At 38.8% G+C, this 23,507-nt stretch overlaps 1 protein-coding gene across 1 annotated transcript in view; it reads left to right on the plus strand.

Annotated features, from left to right (window-relative positions):
• Positions 1-23,507, plus strand: part of APBA1 (amyloid beta precursor protein binding family A member 1) — an 82,221-nt gene that overhangs the window by 27,682 nt on the left and 31,032 nt on the right. Inside the window, exons 2-3 of the mRNA XM_066568730.1 lie at positions 9,752-10,956; positions 21,459-21,560. Coding sequence (XP_066424827.1) covers positions 9,805-10,956; positions 21,459-21,560 — 1,254 coding nt within the window. The 5' untranslated portion in view covers positions 9,752-9,804. The remainder of the gene's footprint in view (positions 1-9,751; positions 10,957-21,458; positions 21,561-23,507) is intronic.

Raw genomic sequence — 23,507 nt, forward strand, 5'->3', positions numbered from 1 at the left:
TTTGATTTGCACTATCTGGTAGAAGTGTGTGTGATCTAGTTAACTTGATTAACATCAACAGATTTTTTTTTTCTTAACCTGATGGGACCCCAGTGGTTGCAGCCAGGCATCACTTCCATTTCCCTGCTCAGTCTGTAATTTCTGAGCAAGCTGTGCATCTGAGCACCCTGAGCTGTGAACAGTGCAATTGCTAATACTCCTCAAGTTCTGTTGTAAGCTGCAGATGTGGAGAAATGCCAGCCTTCATTAGGGTTTAATTATGTCTGGGGAACAGATTTCATGTGTAGTCACCTTGGAGCAGCTATTTCCAGTAACAGGAATGTGCTTGTGCTGAAAAAGTAGGTCCCAGTCAAGATCTTCCTAGTTCAGAGAAACGAATGATGTTGATATCCTCCCTGTTTGGATGAGTAACCCTTGTCTCATCAGCTCTGGGGGGTAGCACTGGTTGTATCTTGCTTTCAAACTCATAGAAGGCACAGAATTGCTAATGCTATGAGATAGGAAAAAAAATAGTTTGAGGAGACTGGAGCAGGCAGATTTGTCTGGTGAGGCCAGTCAAATGCAGGTAGGTGCTGGTCTAGCCACACGGACCACTCCTGCTAATGAAAATCTGGTGTGCAGTGCCTTGTGGTGCATCTGCTTGAGTGCTGACAAGTGGCCACAGCATTTCAGAAAGGTTGTAACAGTGGAAGATGTGCTTGAGAGTTTTTTTACCTCTTTCCTCAGGACTATGCTTGGAAGTAATTGTATGACATCTTCCCATATGGTTTTGGAGATGGCCGTGGAACTATCTGTATGGTAGGGCACTGGAACACAGCTGCCAATCAGTGAGAAAATACAAGTGGCAGATCAGTTTTCTTTGGAGCCTTTGGAAACATGTGAGCTGAACTGTGTAGCTTTGATTTTCTTTTTTTAATGTGAATTGAATCAGCAGCTTCTTCATGAAATAGAAGTAGTAAAATGATCTGCAAGTGTTAGAAGTTGATGGTTAGAGATGAGATTGGGCTTATTATATGGGCTAAAATGGTAACAGAAAATAGAGTACAAGAGACAGCTGTCCGTATAGAGAGGAGAAAAAAGTTAACTTTAATCTCCTGTAACCTACATGTATGCATTCTTACTACCTTCTCTTTTGCATCTGTTGTTTTGTGTCATAGTTCTTGTTCCTTGTGAGGTGTTTTTTCCCCTCCTAGATACCTACAAGTATACCCAGAAGACTGAATCTGTTGAAGTAGCATTTAATTCTGAGAATATTGCAATTTGAAACCACCAAGGTTTTTTTTTTGTTGTTGTTTTTTGGGTTTGGTTTTTTTGTTGTGTGGTGTTTTTTTAGGGGTTTGGGGGGGGGGGGGGTTGGTGGTTTGTTTTTGTTTTTGGTTTTTTTGTTATTTTGTTTTGATTTTGTGTGTGTTTGTTTGTTTGTTGGAGATTTTTTGTTTAGTTTGTAATGTCAGTTGTGACTCTAAATGAAATACTTTTGTTGGTGGGATTTCACTGTTCCTTCACGAGATTTTGTTAGCCCGCAGCCCTTACATGCTCTTGCTTACTTAATTTCTGTGAATGGAAGCAGATACCTGATGTCTTGCTGTCACTCAGAAGTAAGTACTAAGAGACAAACTAGCTAGTACTTGAAGCCTTCTTCTTAATAATGCAGTCCAGATATATATCAGGTCCTTTAAAAGCTTATTGTATCACAGGTAAAAAGTGTTAGTTCAGTTGTTCTGATTGGCGAGAACTTGCATGCTCCTGACCAAATACCGGGGAATTTTAGCTATCTTATCTCTGACTGGCTCGTACTTCCCCACTCTGAATAATACCTCCACATACATCCTACATATTGTCTTCACCAATGACTTTCTCAGAGAAAGACTTGGAAAAGTCATTGTCAAAAAGACATATAGTAAAGTGCAAGTATAATAAAAATAAAAGTTTAAATAATAGCTGTCTATTTTGAAGTGTTTCCTTTTCCTAGAATAAAAATAGGTGATGCCATAGTTTCTGGTAACTATGTGTTACAGTTGCCAGGCAGTAGTACATTTTTAAGTAGATGAAAGTCAAGGAAGTTCTCTATCCTGTCTATCCCCATTTTTGAGTTTAATTCAGGTATAGCTCCTTTGGAACTTGTGAAATAAAATGAATTAAAGGAAGATTAGATCTTTTAATTCTATGCTGTCTGAACCATGATTGCTTTTCATGAGGAAATATCCTTAGCTTGAAATTCTCAGGAAATAATGAGTGTCTCAGAACAAATGCATTTGCTGATTGAGTGACTGAAGTTATTAGGGTTTCAGCACTACTTCTGTACCATTTCCATGATTTGAAACAGGGTTCTGTGACAGCTGAAGAAGTTGATGAGGCTGACAGACTTAACTAGCTGGACTTTATTGTCTTTGGTATTTCTTGGTATTCTTTAAAGCTGTTAATTTGCTGAAAAACATTCTATCACATTCTAGCAAACCCTTGAAGTGATCTCAACATCGTGAAAATGTTTCTGTGTACCAGACACAACCTGTGGATTGATTGCATAAAAGAATTTAAAAAGCTAGAGTTTAAGTCAGTTGAAAACTTTGCTTCCTGTGACAGAATTGGTGTTTTAAGGAAGGAAAGTTGAGGGGCAATTGAGTGAATCCTCTGTCTCTCTTGCATCCAAGGTGGTTATACCTAGACTGCAACACTGGCCTGGAATGCAGCTGAGTAAGCCTGTTACACTAGAAAGGTTTGATCAAGTCTTTATGTGTAGCCAGAGGAGGAAAATCCAAGGATTTTTTGGACATACATGTTCGTACTCTGTCAGTAAGGCCTGAGGCCTTCTTATTCACCCTGAAGGTAACCAAAGCAGCATTGCATATGTTGTCAGCCCTGCAGTTCACTGGATCATATGGTTTAGTTTTGTCTACATTTATTTATATTCCACTAGTAATGAGTCTTAAGGGGATAGAAAGGGTATTAGGCTTCCTGGGCTGATTTTTAATTTTTTTTTCCTTTTGGTAGGTTAGATCTACTCCCTCTTTGTTCAAATAGAGAGAAAAGGATTGTCTTCATTGCTATGAAAATACCACTGGTGTAAAGATAATTTGAATTCAGAATTCAAATTATCACTGAGGACCCAGCATTTTATACTCTATTCTCTGAGACAGTTCTGCCCTTTTACATAGGGGAGAAAGAATGGTAAATTACAAACAGCCATGAACTTAGATTTGGTATAGATTCACTTTTAATAGTTGTACTTCTAACAGATATTGACATTAGTTTCACATTGTAATACCAATTTTAAATGCTGTGATACTCTGACAGTGCTTATGTACTTTTAAAATTTTTCATTCTTATTTGAAAATTGATTTTATTTGTAACCATGATTTGAATACCAGAGTAACAATTCCAACATTCTAAGTTTTAGATGATCTGTCTGCTACTTAAAGATGCAAGACCTAATACCCAGGAATAAACTCAAGCAGTAGCGTGTCAGAAAATGACACCAGAGTGAAAGCGAACCCCAAATTTCCTTAGTTTACCTGTTAATAAGACTATTACTTAGGAAGCTTAATCATTAAAACTGACAATGGTCAGTTTTATTCCCTTAACCACTTATGATCTGGGATTTGTGATGTATCTTTAAAAGTGTTTTTGGTCTTTTGTGTCTAGTTGTTGCACTTCACTGCAGAGGTTGCCTGTGGTTCCTTGTCAAGATTTCCTCTAGTGCTTTTAGTTTATTTTGTCTGTTTGGGCCATAATATCTATTAACCTTTTCTGGCAGCAGATGGATGGCTTCCATCCATGTATTGCCTCTATTTCTTGTGCAGGCACGACTTAAGTGTTAGGTGATGAGAAGGATCTGTTCCTTTTCTAATCAGAGTGCTCCCCATCTCCAGTGCCCTAAAGTATTTATGAGATCTGGACTGCCTGCATTGAAGATTACTGAATGGTGTTTCTTGCTCAGGAGCATATTTTAGCTTTGAATAAGATGTGAATTGGAAGGGATGAAAAGTGTGAAATGTTTTGAGTGCCCTAAATGCTGGTAGAACATAAATTCTAGATCTGTCTACTGTTAACAAAGTTGTGGGTTCTTGTGTGCAGAGCAATATTGTGCATGCAGCTTTTCTGCTTTATAGCTACTCTAAGTGTTCACAGCTTTTCAGCCTCATTATGAACCAATATGTGCGTGTGTGCATGTGGTGGGATGTTAGTGTCACTTTCCAGGTGCTACTTTTGCTGACAAGAAATACAAGTTTCACAGCTTTTTTATTTAAAGCTGTTTTGGATGAGCTTACTTAGCACATGGCAGCAGAAGCAATGAGGTTTCCCAAGCAGGTTGCAGTTCAGAAAAGAGTTACCTAATATAGGAGGAGAACTCCTTCAAAGCAGGCATTGCATATGTTGTCAGATTCTCAGAAATTTCCTACCAGAGGGGCTTTTCAAAGAAAAAAAAAATTAAGGTGTTTCTCAAAGTCATCCGTTTGCTAAAAGACTATGTTGGTTTTTTGAGAGGTAGCTTGTGTTCGTATGCCTTGTTGAGATCTGTACAAGAGAAACATTGGTGTCTTGCTGAAGTCAGGAAAACAGAGGTGCTTTATGAAATTTCTCAGAGAGTGTGTCAAGAAGACTTCCACTTGAGGTGAGATGCCTTTGAAAATTCAGTCAGAAGCCCCTGTATTTCATTTGCAGTTATGTATAAGTATGTTGAAAGAATAGCTATTTTTCATGGAAGACATGGGTGAATGTGGCTGAAGTATTTTATGGAAGACAAAACTATTTTGCTCACACATTCAACTGCCAAATAAGAAGAAACAGTTATGCTTGTTATAAATGAAATATGTACCAAAAAACCCAGTATGTGTGTATGTAAATACCCCTCATGACAATACAGGCTGGGTCTGGTGGGGACAAGTAGCAGATCTGGGACAAGGCCAGGCAGTAAAATAAGGGTCAGCTGCACCTGGGGCAGTATGAGACAGATATGATCCTGAGAGCCAGGGTAGGATAGGAACTATCCCCTCTACTCAGAGCCTGCCAGAACCCACCTGAGTACTTTCTCCCTTTTGAGTCCCTGATACAGGGATGATACTGGTGGGAAATGATGGCAAGCCACAAGAGACACAGGAGAGGCAGGACCAGGTTGCTTCAGCTGAGTGGAGGGATGGCTTCCATGTCAACTGCCCACGGGACAGGGGAGATGCAGCCAGGCTCCTCACAGTAGTGTATGGTGGGAAGGAGAGTTAGAGGCAGTTGAGACATGCTGAAAGAGGAGAAAATGAAACTGACTGTAAGGAAGAAACATTTTTCCTGCAAGGACAGTCCATTGCTAGCATCAGGGCCCAGACAAGCTGTTGCCATCACCAGTCTTGCAGGTTATCAAACCCCAACTGGACAAGGCCCTGAGAAACCTGGTCTTAGCTCAAAGCTGGCTGTGCTTTGGGCAGGGTTGGACTGGAGACCTTCTGTGGTCCCTTCCTGAGTTTTACTGTTATCCTTGATGTGACAGAAAAACATGTGTGTGTAGTCTACTTCCATGGGGCACAAAGCTTCGTTTTGAGACATTAACTATAGCTGACAGACATATCAAGAGTGTGAGCTTTTATTGAAGTCAGCATTAAATTGTGGAAATACAATGCATAATTCTCTTATAAAATAAACCCTTAAAGTAATATTTATAATAATAACAACAATAATAATAATTATTTCCTTTCTGCCTGCATATACAAGAAATAAAACAGTTATTCATCTGGACTTGGGTAAGAAAGAACAAACCAAATTGGAATCTGAATACTCATGCTTTCACATTTTCTTACTGCATATCTTTTCTTGAATAGAACTTGGCTTATGTGTTGAGTTCTTGCTCTAGTATGATAGTCTGCCCTTTGATGGTGTTTTAAAGTAGCAGAGAAAAATTTTTAAACTTTCAACTTTATGTTGCTTAAGAAATATATGGATATATTATTTTTTTCTTCTTTACAGACAGGAAGGTCATTTAACCTTCAGCAAAGAGTTAGTTGCAGTAGTAATCAACCTCTGATTTCTCTATTGTGAAGACACATTCATCTATCAAGTCCTGTGTGCAAAGCTAAGAGAGATTACAGAGCAATTTCCCAAATATGTTTGATTACCAGTGCCCAGCTGCTGTTCTGGGTAATTAATGTGAGACTGTAATATCATTCACATCAGTGCTGTGTCTATATTTCCAAGGTCGGATAACCTCTCTTGCTTATATTCTCTTCTGTCTGTGGTATTTTATGTAGATTATTGACTTTTGTTTGCTTGCAGGAAATAAAGAGCTTTTTGCTTGTCTGGTGGGAAAGATCAGGCAAGCCTTGTATTTGTTTGAGGAAAGGGCTGCTAAGAATAAATAATGAGTGGGGCTTAGTAGCCTTCCAGCTACCATGTGTAAACAGGGGTTTAGTAAATTCTAACCTCCAGTCTTCATGGATGTTCATTAATTCACTATCCTAAAGACTGATTGTTAAACAGTAAAATAAATGTTTTTGACTCAGAAGCTTACTTTTCATTGAAGGTTACTGAGACTGAGGTGACCTGAGGCCATTCATTCAGATCAGATTTCTAAGTCAACTTACTTTGAAACAAGTAAGAATTTTTTTAGATTTCAAAACAAATAATAAGTTATTGTTTTCAAAGTTAAAAGCTGGAATTTAATTTATAGGCGGAAAGGCAAGCAGAAGGGTGTTTTTCAGTAAAAAGCTTTTAGTAAAGCTTAACATTTCCTCCTCTTCCCTTCAAAATATGCAACCTTGAAAGTTTTGGGATATCAGTATTTGAAATCAAGCTGAGAGAATTCTTTAAATGAGAGAAATTTTACACGTGGAACTTTGGAAGCTATAACTTTGACAAAGGAAAGTGATGGGTCTCCCAGGTATTTTTTAGCCATATTTTGTGGGGTTTGTAATCTCTCTAAGACATGTCAGTGATGCCATCTGTCCATAAAATTCATTATGTTGCAAGCATGTATTAAGACTTCTAAAACAGGATATCTTATTTTCAGCAATTACCAGTACTTTTATTGTCATAAAAATTATTGCATTTGATACCTTATTTGACTTGAGTAATCTTCATGTAGCTGATATTTTTCCCTTCTTTTCTAAAAACGCAATTAAGTTAAAGATGTATCAGGATACATGTGATAAAACTTAAGATAGTTGATCATTGTCCTGTGTTTATCTGTATCTTGATTTGTTTTAGCTAGCATTATCCTTGTTCTGGGGATGACCAATGACACTGAGTCACAAGTCAGGGGCTAGTTGAATGCAACAAATTTAGGTAGATTTTTTTAATCAACGATCTATTTTAGCCTAATTCTCTCTATGTAGAGAAGAGTGGAAATTCTATAATTTACTTAAATGAAAGCAGGCCATATTAAAGAACCTTCCCAGCCTCACCATTCATGAGATTCTGACAGTCATACTTCTATCACCAGGGACTGTCACAGCTGGGACCGAGGCCATCACCCTTCATGGTGATGGCCACTTCAGTGACCTGACGGGTCCCGCCCTGATTCTTGCACCTTCTCACGGGTCAGCCCAGGTTTCCTGGCTGGTGACCCCAGGTTTCCCATAGCAGAGGCTTGGATGTCTCTTTCCATAAAGGCATTTATTCACAGTGCCATAACACAGAAACAGCTCAAGCTCTGAGCCTCTGAGGAGGGAGCCTGGAGAAAGGAACCCCTGGGCTCTTGTCCCCTCACAGTCCAAGTGTGCCTAAGTCTCACTTCCCCTCCTGAGTCTTTGGCTCCAGCTGTGTCTCAGTATCCATCTTGTCCGTCCACCTGGCTGGTGCCAGCATCTTTGTGTCCTGTGTTTTGCAGAGAGTTGGCACTTCCCGCCCTCTTGACTGAGGCTCCTGCCACCCCAAGCTCAATCTGCAGCTCACACTGTGGGGTGCAAACCGAGCTACCTGCACCGAATGTATTCCTCTGCTCTAATCTCCTTGGGAAGGACTTTTCAAAGAGCTCTTGCACCTTGGCATCCTCACCCTTTTTGTGGGCTAAAAGTGGAAGGCTGTCTGATATTGTTGTTCTTGCTTTCTTACCATATGCTGTGTGGGGGGAAGAGTGTTTAGTTCTGGTGAACACTAGTATATACACTTGTATTCTGCCTATTCTTTCCTAATGTCTTGGAGGTCTTAGCTGGAAAAGACTTTATCTTGTCACTGAAACCTTACACACCTTCATTAGCTGGAAAAAACAAACTGGGTTTTGGCATAGTTATTTTGAAAAGGGATTAGTTTGTGTACAACATCCTTATAGGTCCACATAATATGATTTATTAGCTATTACTTTACAACTGGAATTTTTTTTAAGGGCTCCTTTGTTTAAAGGGCTAAAACATTAGATGTAACAAAAACAAGGAGTGTTTACTGAGCTGGAAACTGCACCCTCTGGATTTGCTGTGGAAGTTTAGTGTAAGTGACTCACGCCTTGGCTTGCCTGCCTGTCAGCTTCTGTAATAGATAGCAACTGAAATTGATGTTACTTTCTCATCACAGGAAGTTATTCCTACTGCTCTTCTGCACAGAGCTCATTTAGTCAGCAAAGTGCCACCTGAGCCTCCCTGCCTCAGTTTACTAGATTTGATCCAAGTTGTATTTCACATTCACATTAGTTTTTTTAGTTGGCAGTTAACACATGCTTTTATAGATCCTTCAAGTTAGCAGTCTTCCAATAGGTACCTTTTCTTATAGTACTTATCAGTAAGTCACAAGCTAGAGCTGTATTTTATTTACAGATATGTGGCTTGATTTAGGTAGCTAAAAGGACATGACATGTCCTCTTTATGACACTGCATCTTAAACACATAGGACAAGGTTCCAAAAAGCTGAAGCTGTTTTATAAAAATAAAACCTTCTGAGCTAGATGGTCCTTTTTCTGTTCCCTGCATATTTTTTATTATTGGCATTATTTTATTACTTCTCTAGTAACCATATGACCTTTTGAGATTTTTACTCAATTAGCAAGGCTGAGATGCCCCACTAGTCTTAAAGCAGTCATGGTTATGAATATTAGAAATGTCTTCACCATGTTTTAGGGAGGAAGCCATCTTAAGCTGATTATAGATAGATTCCAGGAAGATAACTGTGTTGTATCTAGAAAGAAGAAGAGGAGGCACCTGTTTCTTCTCTAGGAAGAAGAAACAGGTGCTTCAGATGTACTGTGCCCAGAAAGCAGAACTTTAATTTCTACTGATTTTTTAAAAGTGCATAGGGTGACTAGTTCACCTGAAGATGTCATACTGAAAGAGTATTGAATGCACAGCTGTCATGTATCTGAGTAACTTTAGACTCCTGTGACAGGACTAAATCTGCTTTTTTTACATTGCAGCAGCCTTCCTCTGCTCCAAGTTAGTGTTCTGTGGGGAAAGTGCTGGAGCAAAGGTGAAATATTTCTGTCATTTCTGCCATGGCAAAATCTCAGCTCCTGGCAAAAATTAGCTTTTCTCATAGGCCAGCATCTTTGCAATGCTACTGCAGTGCATACAGGTATCTTCAAGGGGTTGTTTGGAAATGATACGTCCATAAAGAATTTGTCCATGGAAGAGGGAACTGCAGTCCCCAAGGGTGTTGTTATTGGTTGCTGCTGTTGGAGATCATTTGCATGGGAGATCATACTGTTGTGCTGTCTATTACCTGATTGCAGAGCTTAGTCAAATGTTTGTCTGCTGGGAAGGAAGGATGCATTTTGTTGCTTCTGTTTATTAACTCTGCTTTTTTTATTGGGAGTAATGTCAGAATTTTTTTTTTTTTTTCTTAGCTGTGATAGACAAAATGTCAGAAGAATAAGTGACCTACTGTCCAAAATTTGCCATGAACCATTTGGTTGGACCACCTGAGGGAGAGATCAGTGAAGAGCCAGCGAATGGAGCAGTGAGTGAGTCAGTAGAAGCTGACCTGGAGCACGCAGAGGTGGAAGAGGAGCAGAGGTATGCGGTTCGCTACCCAAGGCACACCAACAGCAGCCACGTGGGCCTGTCTGGGCAGGAGGAGGAAGGCATGTTAGCTCGGTCAGCCAGCACTGAGAGTGGTTTCCACAATCACACGGATACTGCAGAAGGGGATGTGATAGCCACAGTGGAGGACAGTTATGATGTCGAGAGAGTGCAGGAAAATGAGGATGAGAGTGCATATGCAGTGCAGTACAGGCCTGAGTCCGAGGAGTACACGGAGAATGCTGAGGCTGAGCATGGTGAGGCCATTCATAACCGAACATTGCCCAATCACTTACATTTCCATTCCATCGAGCACGAGGAAGCCATGAACGCAGCCTACTCAGGTTACGTCTACACGCATCGCCTCTTCCACCGAGGAGAGGATGAACAGTATGCTGAGGCTTATGCTGACTATGGGCTGCAGGAGCATGTGTATGAGGAAATAGGAGACACACCAGATCTTGATGTTAGTGAGGGCATCCAGCAGTATGAGCGGGAGAGGGAGGAAGCTGACAATTACCGCAAGGAGGCACTTGGTGCCCGCCTGCACCATTATGATGAACGGTCTGACGGAGAGTCTGACAGCCCTGAAAAGGAAGCAGAGTTTGCACCCTACCCAAGAATGGATAGTTATGAACAAGAGGAGGACATTGATCAGATTGTAGCAGAGGTGAAGCAGAGCATGAGCTCCCAGAGCTTAGATAAGGCAGCTGAAGACATGCCAGAGTCAGAGCAGAGTTTGGAGCATGGCCAGGCTCTTGTCAGTGGTGGGCATGAAAGTAATGGCCAGCTAACATCTGGTTCTCGAGTTACATCTGGCTCGGGAGAATCTGTTCAGAGGTACAGCAAGGAAAAAAGAGATGCAATTTCACTGGCCATCAAGGATATTAAAGAGGCTATTGAGGAAGTGAAGACGAGGACCATCCGTTCTCCTTATACCCCTGATGAGCCTAAGGAGCCTATCTGGGTGATGCGACAGGACATCAGTCCATCCAGGGATTCTGACGACCAGAGGCCACTAGATGGGGATGTGAGTACACAAAGCTTTCACCTCTCAGATTATGTGTCTAATTTTTTAACTGTGACATGCATGGCAGTGAGGGAGGATGCATTATATTTTTGTTCTGTGTCTCATTCTTGAAAAAGTGCTTTGTTTTAAATTTGTACCCTGGAGAGCATAAGAGAAGTAAATGTGCATTATCAAGTAGCCAGATTTTTCTTTATTTAACACTGCTGACCCCAGGTATGCTGTATATAAATTTGTCACATGAAGCTCTTTATATGTCTTCTTTGAAACAAATGCTGTTATGTTTTCTACTGCCATAATATATTTTAGATTAGCAACCAAGCAGTTTTCTACTGTCTATCTTTGTATGCTTTTGTTAACTCTTAAGTTTCTAGGTTTCATGTAACAGTCCCAACAGTTCTATCAGAAATCTGGTAATATTCTTTTTGATGATATCATAGTTCAGATTCATATTCTAGAAAACTTGCGTGTCAACTTGCAGTGTCTAGAACTCAGTGTATTACATTATCACTGTAAAGTGGTATTTACGGCAACCTGAGTATTGAAGAGAGTTGTTCAGATTTAAGCATTAGCATTTCTGAAATTGTGTGCTTTTGGCATGAGGTTTAACTTGGATCAGGGCTGTCTACCAGGCTTGTGTTCCAACTGTCTTTAAGTTAATTTTTACTACAAGTTTTATGAGTTTTCTGCATTATTTTATATAGTAAACTCATAAACAACTGTTAAATGGATTAAATTTATGCCTGATACAAAAACAGCTGGGAGGCTTAATTTACTGACCAAAAAGTATCTGTTACATGTTCCTATCTTACTATTTCAAGGGCAAGTACCTGCAACCATTGCTCCATTCCTCTATACTGCTGTGGAATGGGTTTTGTGACCTTTTGTTTGGGTTTGGTTGGAGTTTTTTGGGTTTTTTTGGGTTTGTTTTTGTTTTGGGGTTTTGGGTTTTTGGTTTGTTTGGTTGGTTTCGGGTTTTCTTTTTTCTTTTTATTTTTTTTGTTTGGTTTAGGTTGGTTTTTTTTTGAAGAACAGCAGAAGTAGAAATTATTGTGTGTTATTTTGGTATTTTAGACTGAATTATTGTAACATTCTAGGAATGTATGGGAACTATTCAAGACACCTCAGTTAATGCAAAGGGAATTCAGATAGTGAAAAAAGACCACATGCCAGGTATAGCTATAACAGGCTTCTAATTTGTTTATCTGCCTTCAAAATGAGGACGGCTAATATTCTACAGATAGAAAGAGATTTTTGGAGCATGGTGTTTGGGATGCTGTAAAAACATGCAAGCTGATTGAGACATACAGCTTCCAGATTTTATTTTTCCTGCAAAACTGTTGGAAACACAGTGAGGAGGGTGTTGTCGGGCTTTTTTCATGATTCTTAATAGAAAACCTAATTGAACCTTAAAAAAAGCCCAAAAAACAACTGTATTGCAAAAGTTATTTCTGCAAATATTTTTAAAATTATGTTTGTTACAGAGTTGATTTGCAGTCATGTGAGGGAAGAATATCTTCCTGGAATATTTTGTATGGAATTATTTTTAACTTAACTTCAGAAGTTTACAAAACTAAAATTATTTCTGTCCATATTTTCAGGTAGATCACATTACTCTCTTTTACATGTTTTGTTTACCATACCGTCCAAAAATGCTGTTACTACTTGGAGGATCAAAGGACTTCCTGTTGCTTCCTAACTAATTATAACAGAGTGCCATGATGGTCTTGGTGACATTAGGCTGTGGATCCTAAGAGCACAAATTCTTCTGAAGGTGCTTCACCTGCTCTCTAAAATCCAGGTGCATCTTGCAGAATTGAACTTTTCTGAGATGTGCTGATATGACTCAGCCTGGTATGCTCATATAGTGAGCAAAACAGTGGTCTGTTTTGTGGTCTCTGCATGCATTAGATATTGAAGTACAAAAAGGTTCCCATTTTGCACAAAAAATTTGATTTCTTATTCAATATTTTTTGCACCATGTCAGATAAGAACCTGACTGAAATTTTCAGGGCTGGCTGAAATCAAAACAGTGATTTATAATGACAGTTATTATAGCTCATCAAAGAGAGAAATGATGGTTGTAGATGTACAAAGCGTCTGTGTTCTTGGAAGGAAGAAGTAAATGGCACAAATAATTTAGAAAATCTATAGCAGATGGAGGAGCAGACTTGTAGAAGGGACTTGGGACTGAGTAGGAAGTTTGTTTTTCTCTGAAGAAGAGATATATATTTGTTTTACTGGATTCTTTAATTTAGATGGCAACTCAAGAACTGTCTGCTTTTTTAATGCAGCCTTCCTAGGATTGCTTAACTGTAAATTGGGCAAAAATAGCTTGTGTTGACTAAGTGACCATAAGTGGTCAATGTAATAAAAATGTAGTTGGAGCCCATTCCTCTAACTGTAAATTGTTCTTCTGTCCCCCTCAAGAAAAAAGCAGAATCTCAGAGGGGGGCTTTTCAGTGTAACCAGTATATGCCAGAGATGTTTTTCAGTCTGATTTAACGTATTGACCTGGAAATGTGAGTGTTTTTACCTTCAGGCAGACACCATTTTCTTGCCCTAGAAGTATCAAATTGCTGCAGATAAATAATGCAAATTGGGTGCTTTTTTGCCTTCAGTTATTTTGCAGGTCTACTTTGAAAACTATCCTCAAATTGTGTTAAACAATTTTCTTTCAGAGATAGAACTTACCTGAAAATATTTCTAATAATATTGCCTTCTTAATCATGTCATACTGAAACTCATAAGACTTCTTTAGACACAAACAAGAGTCACTTTTTATTTAGCTAGAAGCTGTCCACTGGAGACCCGTGAAGCAAGAAGAATGATTTGTGGTTGAGGCTCATTAAATACAACAACTTCCTTTGCTTTTTTTCCCAAGAAAGTGGCTATTACTCCCCAGTGCTAAGCATTTGGGTAATACATTCACAGCAGAATGTTTGGTAGGAGGCCATTTAGAAGTGTCCAGAGACTGCTTTAAGAAGTTAACAATTCAGAGGTATTTAGCTAGCCTGCAGTTAGGTATAGTTTGGGACTGTTAGGAAAGACATGCAATGACTGTGACAGTAAGAAGGATACAGATCACTGTATATGTGTGTACTGATTCCAGTTTTATTTGCAAGTTAATCTACCAGGATTATCAGTTATTCCTGGATATTTCTTCTCAAAAGAAGTGTTTGGTAAGGTGTATGAGAAAAGTAAATTGCTCACTCCCCATGGACAATTCTGCTGTAATAGACTCTGGTAGTCTGTTTAATGTTTAAATGTTTAACAGTGGAGAATATTAGCTGCCATGTACCTTGTGCACCTTGGTTTAATGATGTATGCTTTCACTTGAATCAGAGGTGGTCTGGACAGTGAGTTTGTGGGGAAGATGTACTTGTGTATTTGATAAAAGCTGAAAAATCCTCAGTGTCTTTTGAATAAAGATAGTAAGAGTATTTTTTAACATTTGCCACACAAATGACATCTGTACAATTGGCATATATTTCCAAAGGTTTTATCAGAAACCCTTTAAACCAAAGCAGACCATCATTTGGATATGACCTCCTGAAGATCTCTGTTTCAAATACAATAGCAGTTAGAGCTGCACAGCTGCAAGAAGTGTGGCATCAGGAAACTGACCCTTGATGGAAAAGGCTGTGGAACTGCATTGTTGATTATTGTGGAACAAGATTGTGTTTTATGAGCGTGAAATTGGGAGATTTTGTTCACTCAAAAAATCATGAAATCATAGGATAGTTTGTTTTGGAAGGGATCTTAAAAGATCATCTAGTTCCAACCCACCACTAGACCAGGTTGTTCACAGCCCCATCCAGGCTGGCCTTGAACACATCCAGGATTGAAGAAGCCACATCTTCTGTGGGTAACCTGTTCCAGTGCCTTACCATCTTCGCAGTAAAGAATTTTTTTCCTAGTATCTAATTTCTACCTGCTCTCTTTCAGTTTAAAGCCATTCCCCTTTGTCCTGTCGCTACATGCTCTTTCATGCAATCTCTCTCCAGCTTTCATTTAGGCACCCTTCAGGCACTGGAAGGCTGCAATTAAGTCACTCAAGGCCTTTTCTTTTCCAGGCTGAACAAGGTCTTGCTCACCATTCTTGTCAGATTCTCCACTGGAAACCTGCTGTGAATGTGCCTAGCTAACCACAGAAATTGCGATGTTTAAAGGTCTAAATAGAATACATGCAGAGCATGGATCTGGATTTGAGGATAAATGTTCATATGTTCATCCACATGTTCAAGTAGAAAGGATTACAGTTTTGTGTAGTAGATAATTCAAAATGTGATGAAATATTCTGGTATTTAAAGTATATGGAAAAAAAGTATCTTTGTTACAGAGCTTTGAGAAGAGTTGCTTACTTAGTTGGGGAAGTACAAAAACGTACTGAGAGAAGCACTGAAAGGCTCAAAAAGTCAAGTAGCATTTTTTGAGCTGTGAATTAAACAGTGGAAGCAGGCTGACTGCTTCAATTCTGCCATAATCAGAAGAAAACAATGGCTTGGAGGTAGAAATCGTCCATTTGAGGACCAATTACCATGACTTTTTTCTGAGCTCTGTTCAAGTTATCCATGGGGTAATAGATCTGAAAACCTGTTGATGTCCAGGACATGATTTGTTTCTGCATGACAAGACTTTGGTTTTGCAAAGCCCTGTCACTGGTGTTTATTATGTCTGTTCCTCTGCAGACATTTGAGGTGGTGGGATGTTAGAATAAACCCTAACACAAAGTAAAATCACGTATGTGGGTGGTTTAGATTTGTGAAGTAGAAATTCAGAGCTGAAGACAAGTCTGCCAGGTGGAACAGAACTGAGCTGCGTTGTTTTGCTTCTCTGTTGTTTTTGGTTATGTATATTTTATTTCAACCCTTGCATTCTCATTTGCAGGATTTTCTCAATTTTGATACCTCTGTGTTTTCATGGAGATGAATTTGCTTCACTTCTTCCACAGCAGGAGTAATGTATTATTAAAAGGCAATGGAGAAGTCTTCTAAATAATTAAGCAGGCTTCAGTAATAAATGAACTAAGGGCAAAAAAGAGAGAAAGAAAACAATTGAAATAAAGACGAATTTTTATTGACAGTATATTGTTGAGGTTTTTTTTGAGTAGGTCTTTTAAAAATGTTGGTTGAGTACACAAACTATAGGTCAGCTTTCCATCATTTATGAGAGACCCAGACTTAAGTGTATGCAGGGAAAAAAGCCCCAAATGCCCCAACCAAAAATCAGTAAAGAACCAAGGCAAACTAAAACACAGAGCATTATCAATCACATGGAAGAAAGCTTAAATTTAGCAATTAGTCTGCTTGAAGGCAAACATTCCCAGATGAATAACTGGCTTTTAAATTATGGTGAGCACTGGAAACATAACCCCTTGAATATTGTTTTGTTTGATTACATTTTTAAATTATTGAAAGATGAAAGTAACTTGATTTTTCTGTGCTGTTGAAAACTAAAACAGCACTTGCTATAGTTAAAATCTTCTGAACACGCAGGAAGAATCCACAGTCATTTTTTTTTCAGACTGACACATAAAACTGCACTGGAAGTTGAAGTGAAACTATGGCTAAGGAAGTCCATACCCAGAGAAGTAGCCAGCACTGAGTTTGATCTCTCAAATGGGATTGTTTTTTATTGTCCAGATGATGGTAAGTGACAGGAGGCTCTGTCTTTGCAGACATCATCAACTGGATAAGGGAAAATTCCAGAAACCAAGAGTTCCCAAACTGCATTTGTTGGTCTGTGATCCTATGTGATCACTCCAGCATGTCTGATCTATTGCTATTGTTTACCTTAAGCTACATACAAAACATCTCCTCCGTTAAATGTGTAATAAGACTGTAGTACATGATGTTATCTGCATAGGCAGGAATAATTTCTGATGATTACCAGCAAGTGTCTTACCCATAAGCAAATTGGTCATTTCTGTGGCAGCAACTGCATGAGTCAGCTGTTGGATCAGAGTCCTGACCCACAGTTGCCTGTTGTCAGAGCCCCTCACTTCAGATGCTAACTAACCAGGGTGGTAGTTAAAATGACAAATGGTGCTTATCAGTTGTTTTGGGCACAGGAGGAGCCTTTTGGGGGAATCTCTTTAGGCTGCCTGAAATTCTTCTATGGAGAGGTCCTATAACAGTTAATCAAATGTGTTGTTCTGAAGGAGCAGTTCAGCCAGTAACCTTGTCTCAGGTCATTTTTCCTATCATGTATGCAGAGACTGTTGGGGGCCGGTCCTGGACCACACAGCAAACTGATGAATAAGTGCATGGGGTATGTGCAGAGGCAGTTATACCAGAACTACAGTACAAAGTTAAATCCCCATGTCAGAATTATAAATTGAATTGCATCGATTGTGCTACAGTATGCAGGTATGCTTGAAGTGCTAAGTTGGTATCATTTTTATCAAGCCCACCATTTTTAGCACTGTACTTAAAACAAATTTTCAACAAAGACAACTAATAATCATTAGCTTTTAGCTCATGCTTTACGGATATTTATGCCTACTAAAACCTATGGTCTCAGTCTGTATTTTAGTGAACGGAATTTGAGCTGTACAAATGACAGAGGACACTGCCATCACATAGTTGGCCTAGAACCTGGGAGATTTACTGCCATAGTTGTCCTGATAAAGGCGGTTCTTAAGATTGAATGCATCTGACTATACTTGTGCATGAGATGTGAAGATTCCATAGTGCTTTGACCTTTTCCTAATGTTTATGGGTTCTTTTCAGAGCACTATCTCTAAAATAAATAAAATTTTTAAAAATTAAACTCTCACTTTGTCCGATTGTCTCCTGAGCTAATGTACAAGGAGACTTTGCCATACCTGTGCCATAATACCTGCAGGTAGACGTTAGTGACAAATAAGTAATGTCCTGTTGTTTAAGTGAATCTTAAATTTCAGAAGCATTTGTTGATTTGTCCACATATAAAAAAGCTCTGAATAAACCACCTTTTTCAAAACAAAAAATGACCAGTGCTGTTTAACTTTGTGAGCAGCATGGACAGTGGGATTGAGTGCACCCTTGGCAAGTTTGTCAACACCAAGCTAAGTGGTTTGGTCAGCACACTGGAGGGAAGGGTGGCCATCCAGAGGGATGTGGGTAGGCTTGAGAGGCAGACCTGACCTGTGAGAGCCTCATGAAGTTCAGCAAGGCCAAGTGCAAGGTCCTGCACATGGGCCAGGGCAGTCCCAAACACAAACTGCAAGAAGAATTCATTGAGAGCATCTCTGCAGGTAAGGACTCAGGGATGCTGGTCAGTGAAAAACTTCTTACAAGGGCATGTAGCGATAGGACAAGGGAGAGCCACTTCAAATTGACAAAGTAGGTTTAGATTAGATACCATGAAAAATTCTTTAGTGTGTGGGTGGTGAGGCACTGGTACAGTTTATCCAGGTGCCACATCCCTGGAAGTGTTCAAGGCCAGGCTGCCTGGGGCTTTGTGCAACCCAGTGTATTGAAAAGTGTCCCTGTCCATGGCAGGGGCAGTAAAATTTAGATAATCTTTAAGATCTCTTCCAATTGAAAAGATTATATGACTGTATGATTCTATGATTTCATCCCCTCTCTCCTAGCCTATGTGACTGGCAAACTGTACTCTCTTCAAATGATCTGCTGCTAAAAGCACATAAAACAACGCTGCTTTTATAAGTTTCACTGTTTCAGTGTCAGTTACATGTCTCTTCATGAGCTGTATAGGAAACAGCTGATTGACCTGGATAGGTTAGATGCAACACAATCCTCTCCTTTCACAAGTTCCGTTACTAAATCCCTCTGCACAAGAGCAAGGGACGTTTCTCAGGTGGAGTGGGTTGCATTTAGTTAGAGTCAAACAACTCCAAAATTGAGATGGAGAATTTTTGGATGTACCAGGTTGAGTATCGTAAGAAAAATGTAAGTAGAAATTCAAGGGAAAAAGGGATAGCTATCAGGTTTTTATTGCTGCATGTAAAAAAATCAAATTCCATTGATAGACCTCTGTGCCTAATAACAGTGTGCATCATGTGACCTTACTGTGTTTGTTCTAATAACAACTTTGTTAGGCTCCTAAAACTTGTTTTGTTAATAGCAAATTGCTAAGCCTTTAGTTTAGACTTTGTTTAGAGCAGCTGTGCAAATTATCTATCCACTATGATCCATCAAAATATTTCTTGTTATTGCTCTGACTGCATTCTTTCCTTGTACAGTACCTCTAAAAACACATTTTGGTGTCAAAGAGAACTGAGTGTTAATTCTTCAAAGACTGGACTTTCCTGTACAAATGTTTTCAAGGACAGCTCTCATGCCCTGTCATGCAGCAGACTTTGTAAGATGTTTGATACTTGGATTTGGTAGTTCTGGTTCTTGGTTTGGTTTTGGGGGGGGTTGTTTGTTTGGTTGTTGTTGTTCAGGGGTTTTTCTCACGCAAAACACTTATTTGAGCAGCCATTCAAAGAGAGCGCATGGAAAGCCATGTAATAACTTAATTCTGATACTTTATAGATAAAAGTACCTGAGTAAAGGCACTTATACTGCTACTGGAGTAACTGCTAGTACATTTCAAATGATGTGCAATTTCTTAATGCTAATTGTCTGGTTTAAATGAAATTATTAATCTTTATCCTTCAGTATGTGAATATGAGAGTTTTCAGCCATTGTAAAGAGCGCTTTTGTGTGTGTGCACTTACACATACCACGCTTAATTTGATTTCTTTGTTTCTTGTTTAAGGAATGCTCTTGAATGCTACAATGTCTAGATGCCATTATTGCATTGATAATATAATGCACCTTTTAAATTTATTCCTAATACAGAAATACTGCATAATAATAAGAATGTGAGCACCTTGAGAACTCTTCCTTATGTAATAGGAGTTGCCGTTTGTGCAGTTGCATCACTGTGACACTCTTGACTGGTAATTACACAGCAACTCAAGGGAGCTTGTATCTCTCCCACAGCCCCTGCTCATGTGCTCTGTGTGGCGAGTAATTTTTCAGTCTGATGATGCGATCACATGCCAGCTTTCTGGGGATTGTTCCACAGCCATATCATTTTCTGTCTTGCAGTTGTGATTCAAAATACAGGAAGATGCAGGGACTGCTCTTTAACACAGGAGATATCTGTAAAGAATTGCTTCTTAACTCTTTGGTAGCATTTATTAGTTAACTATAATTTTAATACTTAGTTATTATCTGAGATAGAGGAATGTCTGTAAAGAGAAATAAGTGGAGAAGGGAGTTATGGTTTTTTGTTTCATTTCATATCTAATGGAGGCTAAGAAGAACTTAGGTGTTTGGGGTTTTAGTTATTGTTCCTGGTTTGGTTTTGTGGGTTTTTTGTAGACTATTTCATGGAACTCAATTTTTCAGCTGCAGTAGATGCAGAGCATGAGGGTGGAGCTGCTGCCAGCTCAGACCACTGGAAATGTATCCCTTTTCTGATATGACTCATTGGCTCAGAGAAAAGCTATGTCATACTGTTTATGAAAAGATAAGAATAGCATTTCACTTGTTTTGCCATCAGTGATGAACTGTTGAGCTGGCACAGCCAGCTGTGATTCTTCCTATGTTAAAGAGCTGCATTCTTCCTATGTTAAAGGAGAGTGTAGAATGCCAGGGCTATTGGGCTGAATACCCAGCTGTAGGTAAATGCTAAATTTCCCTTTTGAGGATTTTCATTTTTGCTTGGGCAGATATATTTTATAGGTATCTCCTTAAAATCTGCCTCTGTAAATGCCTGCGGGGTTAAAGCTTTGTACTCTTTCATTTTGGTCACTTTCACTAGTTCCACATTCTGTGTTCTTGTGTCACACCCTCATACCAGGGCCCCTACTCTGTACTTCAGATACCTTGCTACAGTTTTTTCTCATCACCAGCATTCATTAGGAATTGTCTGCGATTAGAATATCCTTTCCCAGAACATTCTTCCCCTTTATCAAGATACTTGTTGATCAATCACAAAGAGAGTTTCTCCATGAATTGTTTATGGAAAAAGGAGAAGAATGAGGAAATCTGATCTAAAGAGCATGTACTGAGCTGACAGCATGAACTGTTGAATATTTTCCAAGTCTTTACTGTATCTAGATTGAGGAATCCCAGTCCTTGATTACACTGGTATTGAATTGTCATTGAATATATTAATGAATTCTTGAATACATCAATATTACTCTGCACAGTTTATGAAAGTTGTTTTCTAAGATAATGGAATAACCCTTATGGACAAATGCTGTGACCTTCCTCTGCTCAGATCAGATTAGTTTAGCACTTCACGTTAGTAATACCTGAGGGCCTGTGTGCTTATGGGGAAGTTTCAGTCTTTTATTCATTTCTCCCAGTTTGACAACTAAAAAAACTTTAGCTGAATCCCTGTGTGCTGCTTAAGGTCACTTTTCTCCCATCACAGCTTACTCTTAAGTGACTTTACCTTTTCTTTCTTAGAATGTCAGAGCATAGGATGTAGAAAATGAAAGAATAATCTCTACATTGGGCACTCAAAATAACTTTTGATTTTCTTGCCATGTCTAGTCTCCATCTCCAGATTCTTCTTCACCTCGTGGTGCTGAATCATCAAGCAGACAACATCACCAGGATGTCTGCAGTACAGCAGAGGCTTCCACTAATAAAGAGGTAGAGTAAAACCTTTTTAAAGGCCACAGTCTGGTTCATGCTGCTTATGCCTTTTAATTTTCCTTGCTCCCTTGTACCTGTGCAATCCCTTTTCTTCTTTTTTCTTTCTTATGCTTCTTTACCTTTTGCTTGCCCAGCTGTCTGACTGAATTTCTAACATACTGAAGACTCTTTGTCGTGGCATTTCTGACTCTGTGTTCAGCTGTCACTAAATTTTTAAATTTGTTTAACAGGCTGCAGGGTACTGATTTACCAAACAGCCAACATCCCCTCTGTAGCAGAGACAAAACAAAGAAGGCTTTTCCTTTTTTCCATCCACTAAGAAAGAGTATTTGTCAGCCAGATGAAAAAGGGCTTAAATTAAATTATTACATAACAAATTATGCTGCTTAATATTTTGTCATTGTAGAAACTGACCTGCAAGTGATTCTTAATCAGAATTCAGTTCCTGACTCGAGGCTTCTCAGAATAAAGCTACATAGTTTGGGATTTTTCCCCTTACCTGGTAGTGCTTTAGGCTGCAGGACTTCCACCAAAACAAAATAAGCGTGAATAGAACTGCTCATCGTGTAAAAAGAAAATAATTTGAAAAAAGGATTTGGATTTGGATAGAGTAGCAGGTTCTGTAAACAGAAAAATCTGCAAAAATATGGTTTATTTGCCTTCTTTTCATAAACTTGAAAACAATTTAGAAACTGCCATAATAAAATATCATATTGCTACTGGTAGCAATGGATGAGTTATTTTCCAAAATTAAAAACCTGATCTACTGTAAGTGGATTAAAAATGAAACACAAATAATCCATTTGTTCCTTTTTACTTTTGCAATTATCAAGGGACAGAAAAACTTGTAACATGTATGTAATTGTGCCACTCTGCATTTGCATTACAAAATAATGAAAAATTTCAAATGACTGAAGAAACCCATAATTTTTCATATTCTGAAGTTTTCAACTATAGATCATGCCTTTAAGTTTTCCTCTGCTTCAATGTTAGCTTATTAAAGCCTTCAGCATTTTTGCTACAGACTTTATCACTATTTATTTTATATTTTAGCTATTGTTAGGTATCAGTAAACTTCTCCAAAGAAAGAAAGCAAATAAAACACTGTTGATTTCAATTGTTAGGATGTGCTTACTCAAAGTTACAGAGGTGGTAAACTAGGTTTTACTGTAGAATATATTGGGCTATTAGTTTCCTTCAGATAGGGAATAATTCCCACTTTAGTATTTCTAATGCAAGCATAAAAGTGATAAAAAAGCCTCATAAATTCTGGATTTTTAGGTCTTAGGGAAACATTTTTATTAAATATAAATTTATAATAGCAGATGGCAACAATATTATTGAAAGTAATAAAATATTAATGACCTTGATGTTTCATTATTCATGGCTATGTAAAATTAAGAGGTGTAGGTTTCCACCTATTGGTAACTTTACCTGTTTCTTTACTCTTCTAATGGTTTTTGTAGAGTGCCTTTCTACCTGGGTAATGAACAAGAAAAATTATGTTTGCGAGTGAGAATAAAGATGTACATGATGGTGGTTTGCACCACTCTATCCTGAAAATTAAGTTGCTAGTTAAGAGTGCCGAACAGTTGCTAAATCTCTATCAAAGATTTTCTTCACTGTTTAAAAAGAAATATCCTTTGTAAAGTATTTATGTATATGAGCTGCCTCTCACTTATAGGGGATTTGTCCTCTATGCGTGTCAGACCCCAGTGTTTGAATGCCCCCTTTAGCACTACATCAGCAACTATTACAAACAGTTGTTGGAGTCTATATGGATAGGTGGAATGCTCCAGTAGGAGCATTCATCTGAGGAGGTGAAAGAGCCACAGATGTGAAAGGCATGTCAGTGTTCTCACAGCAGCTTAAATGTGTTGGCAGCAGCAGAACATTGATTATTGACATCTTTATTGATGCTAGTGCAGAACCTGATGAACAGGA

Source organism: Molothrus aeneus, chromosome Z (genome assembly GCF_037042795.1).
Source record: "Molothrus aeneus isolate 106 chromosome Z, BPBGC_Maene_1.0, whole genome shotgun sequence".
Taxonomy (NCBI): domain Eukaryota; kingdom Metazoa; phylum Chordata; class Aves; order Passeriformes; family Icteridae; genus Molothrus; species Molothrus aeneus.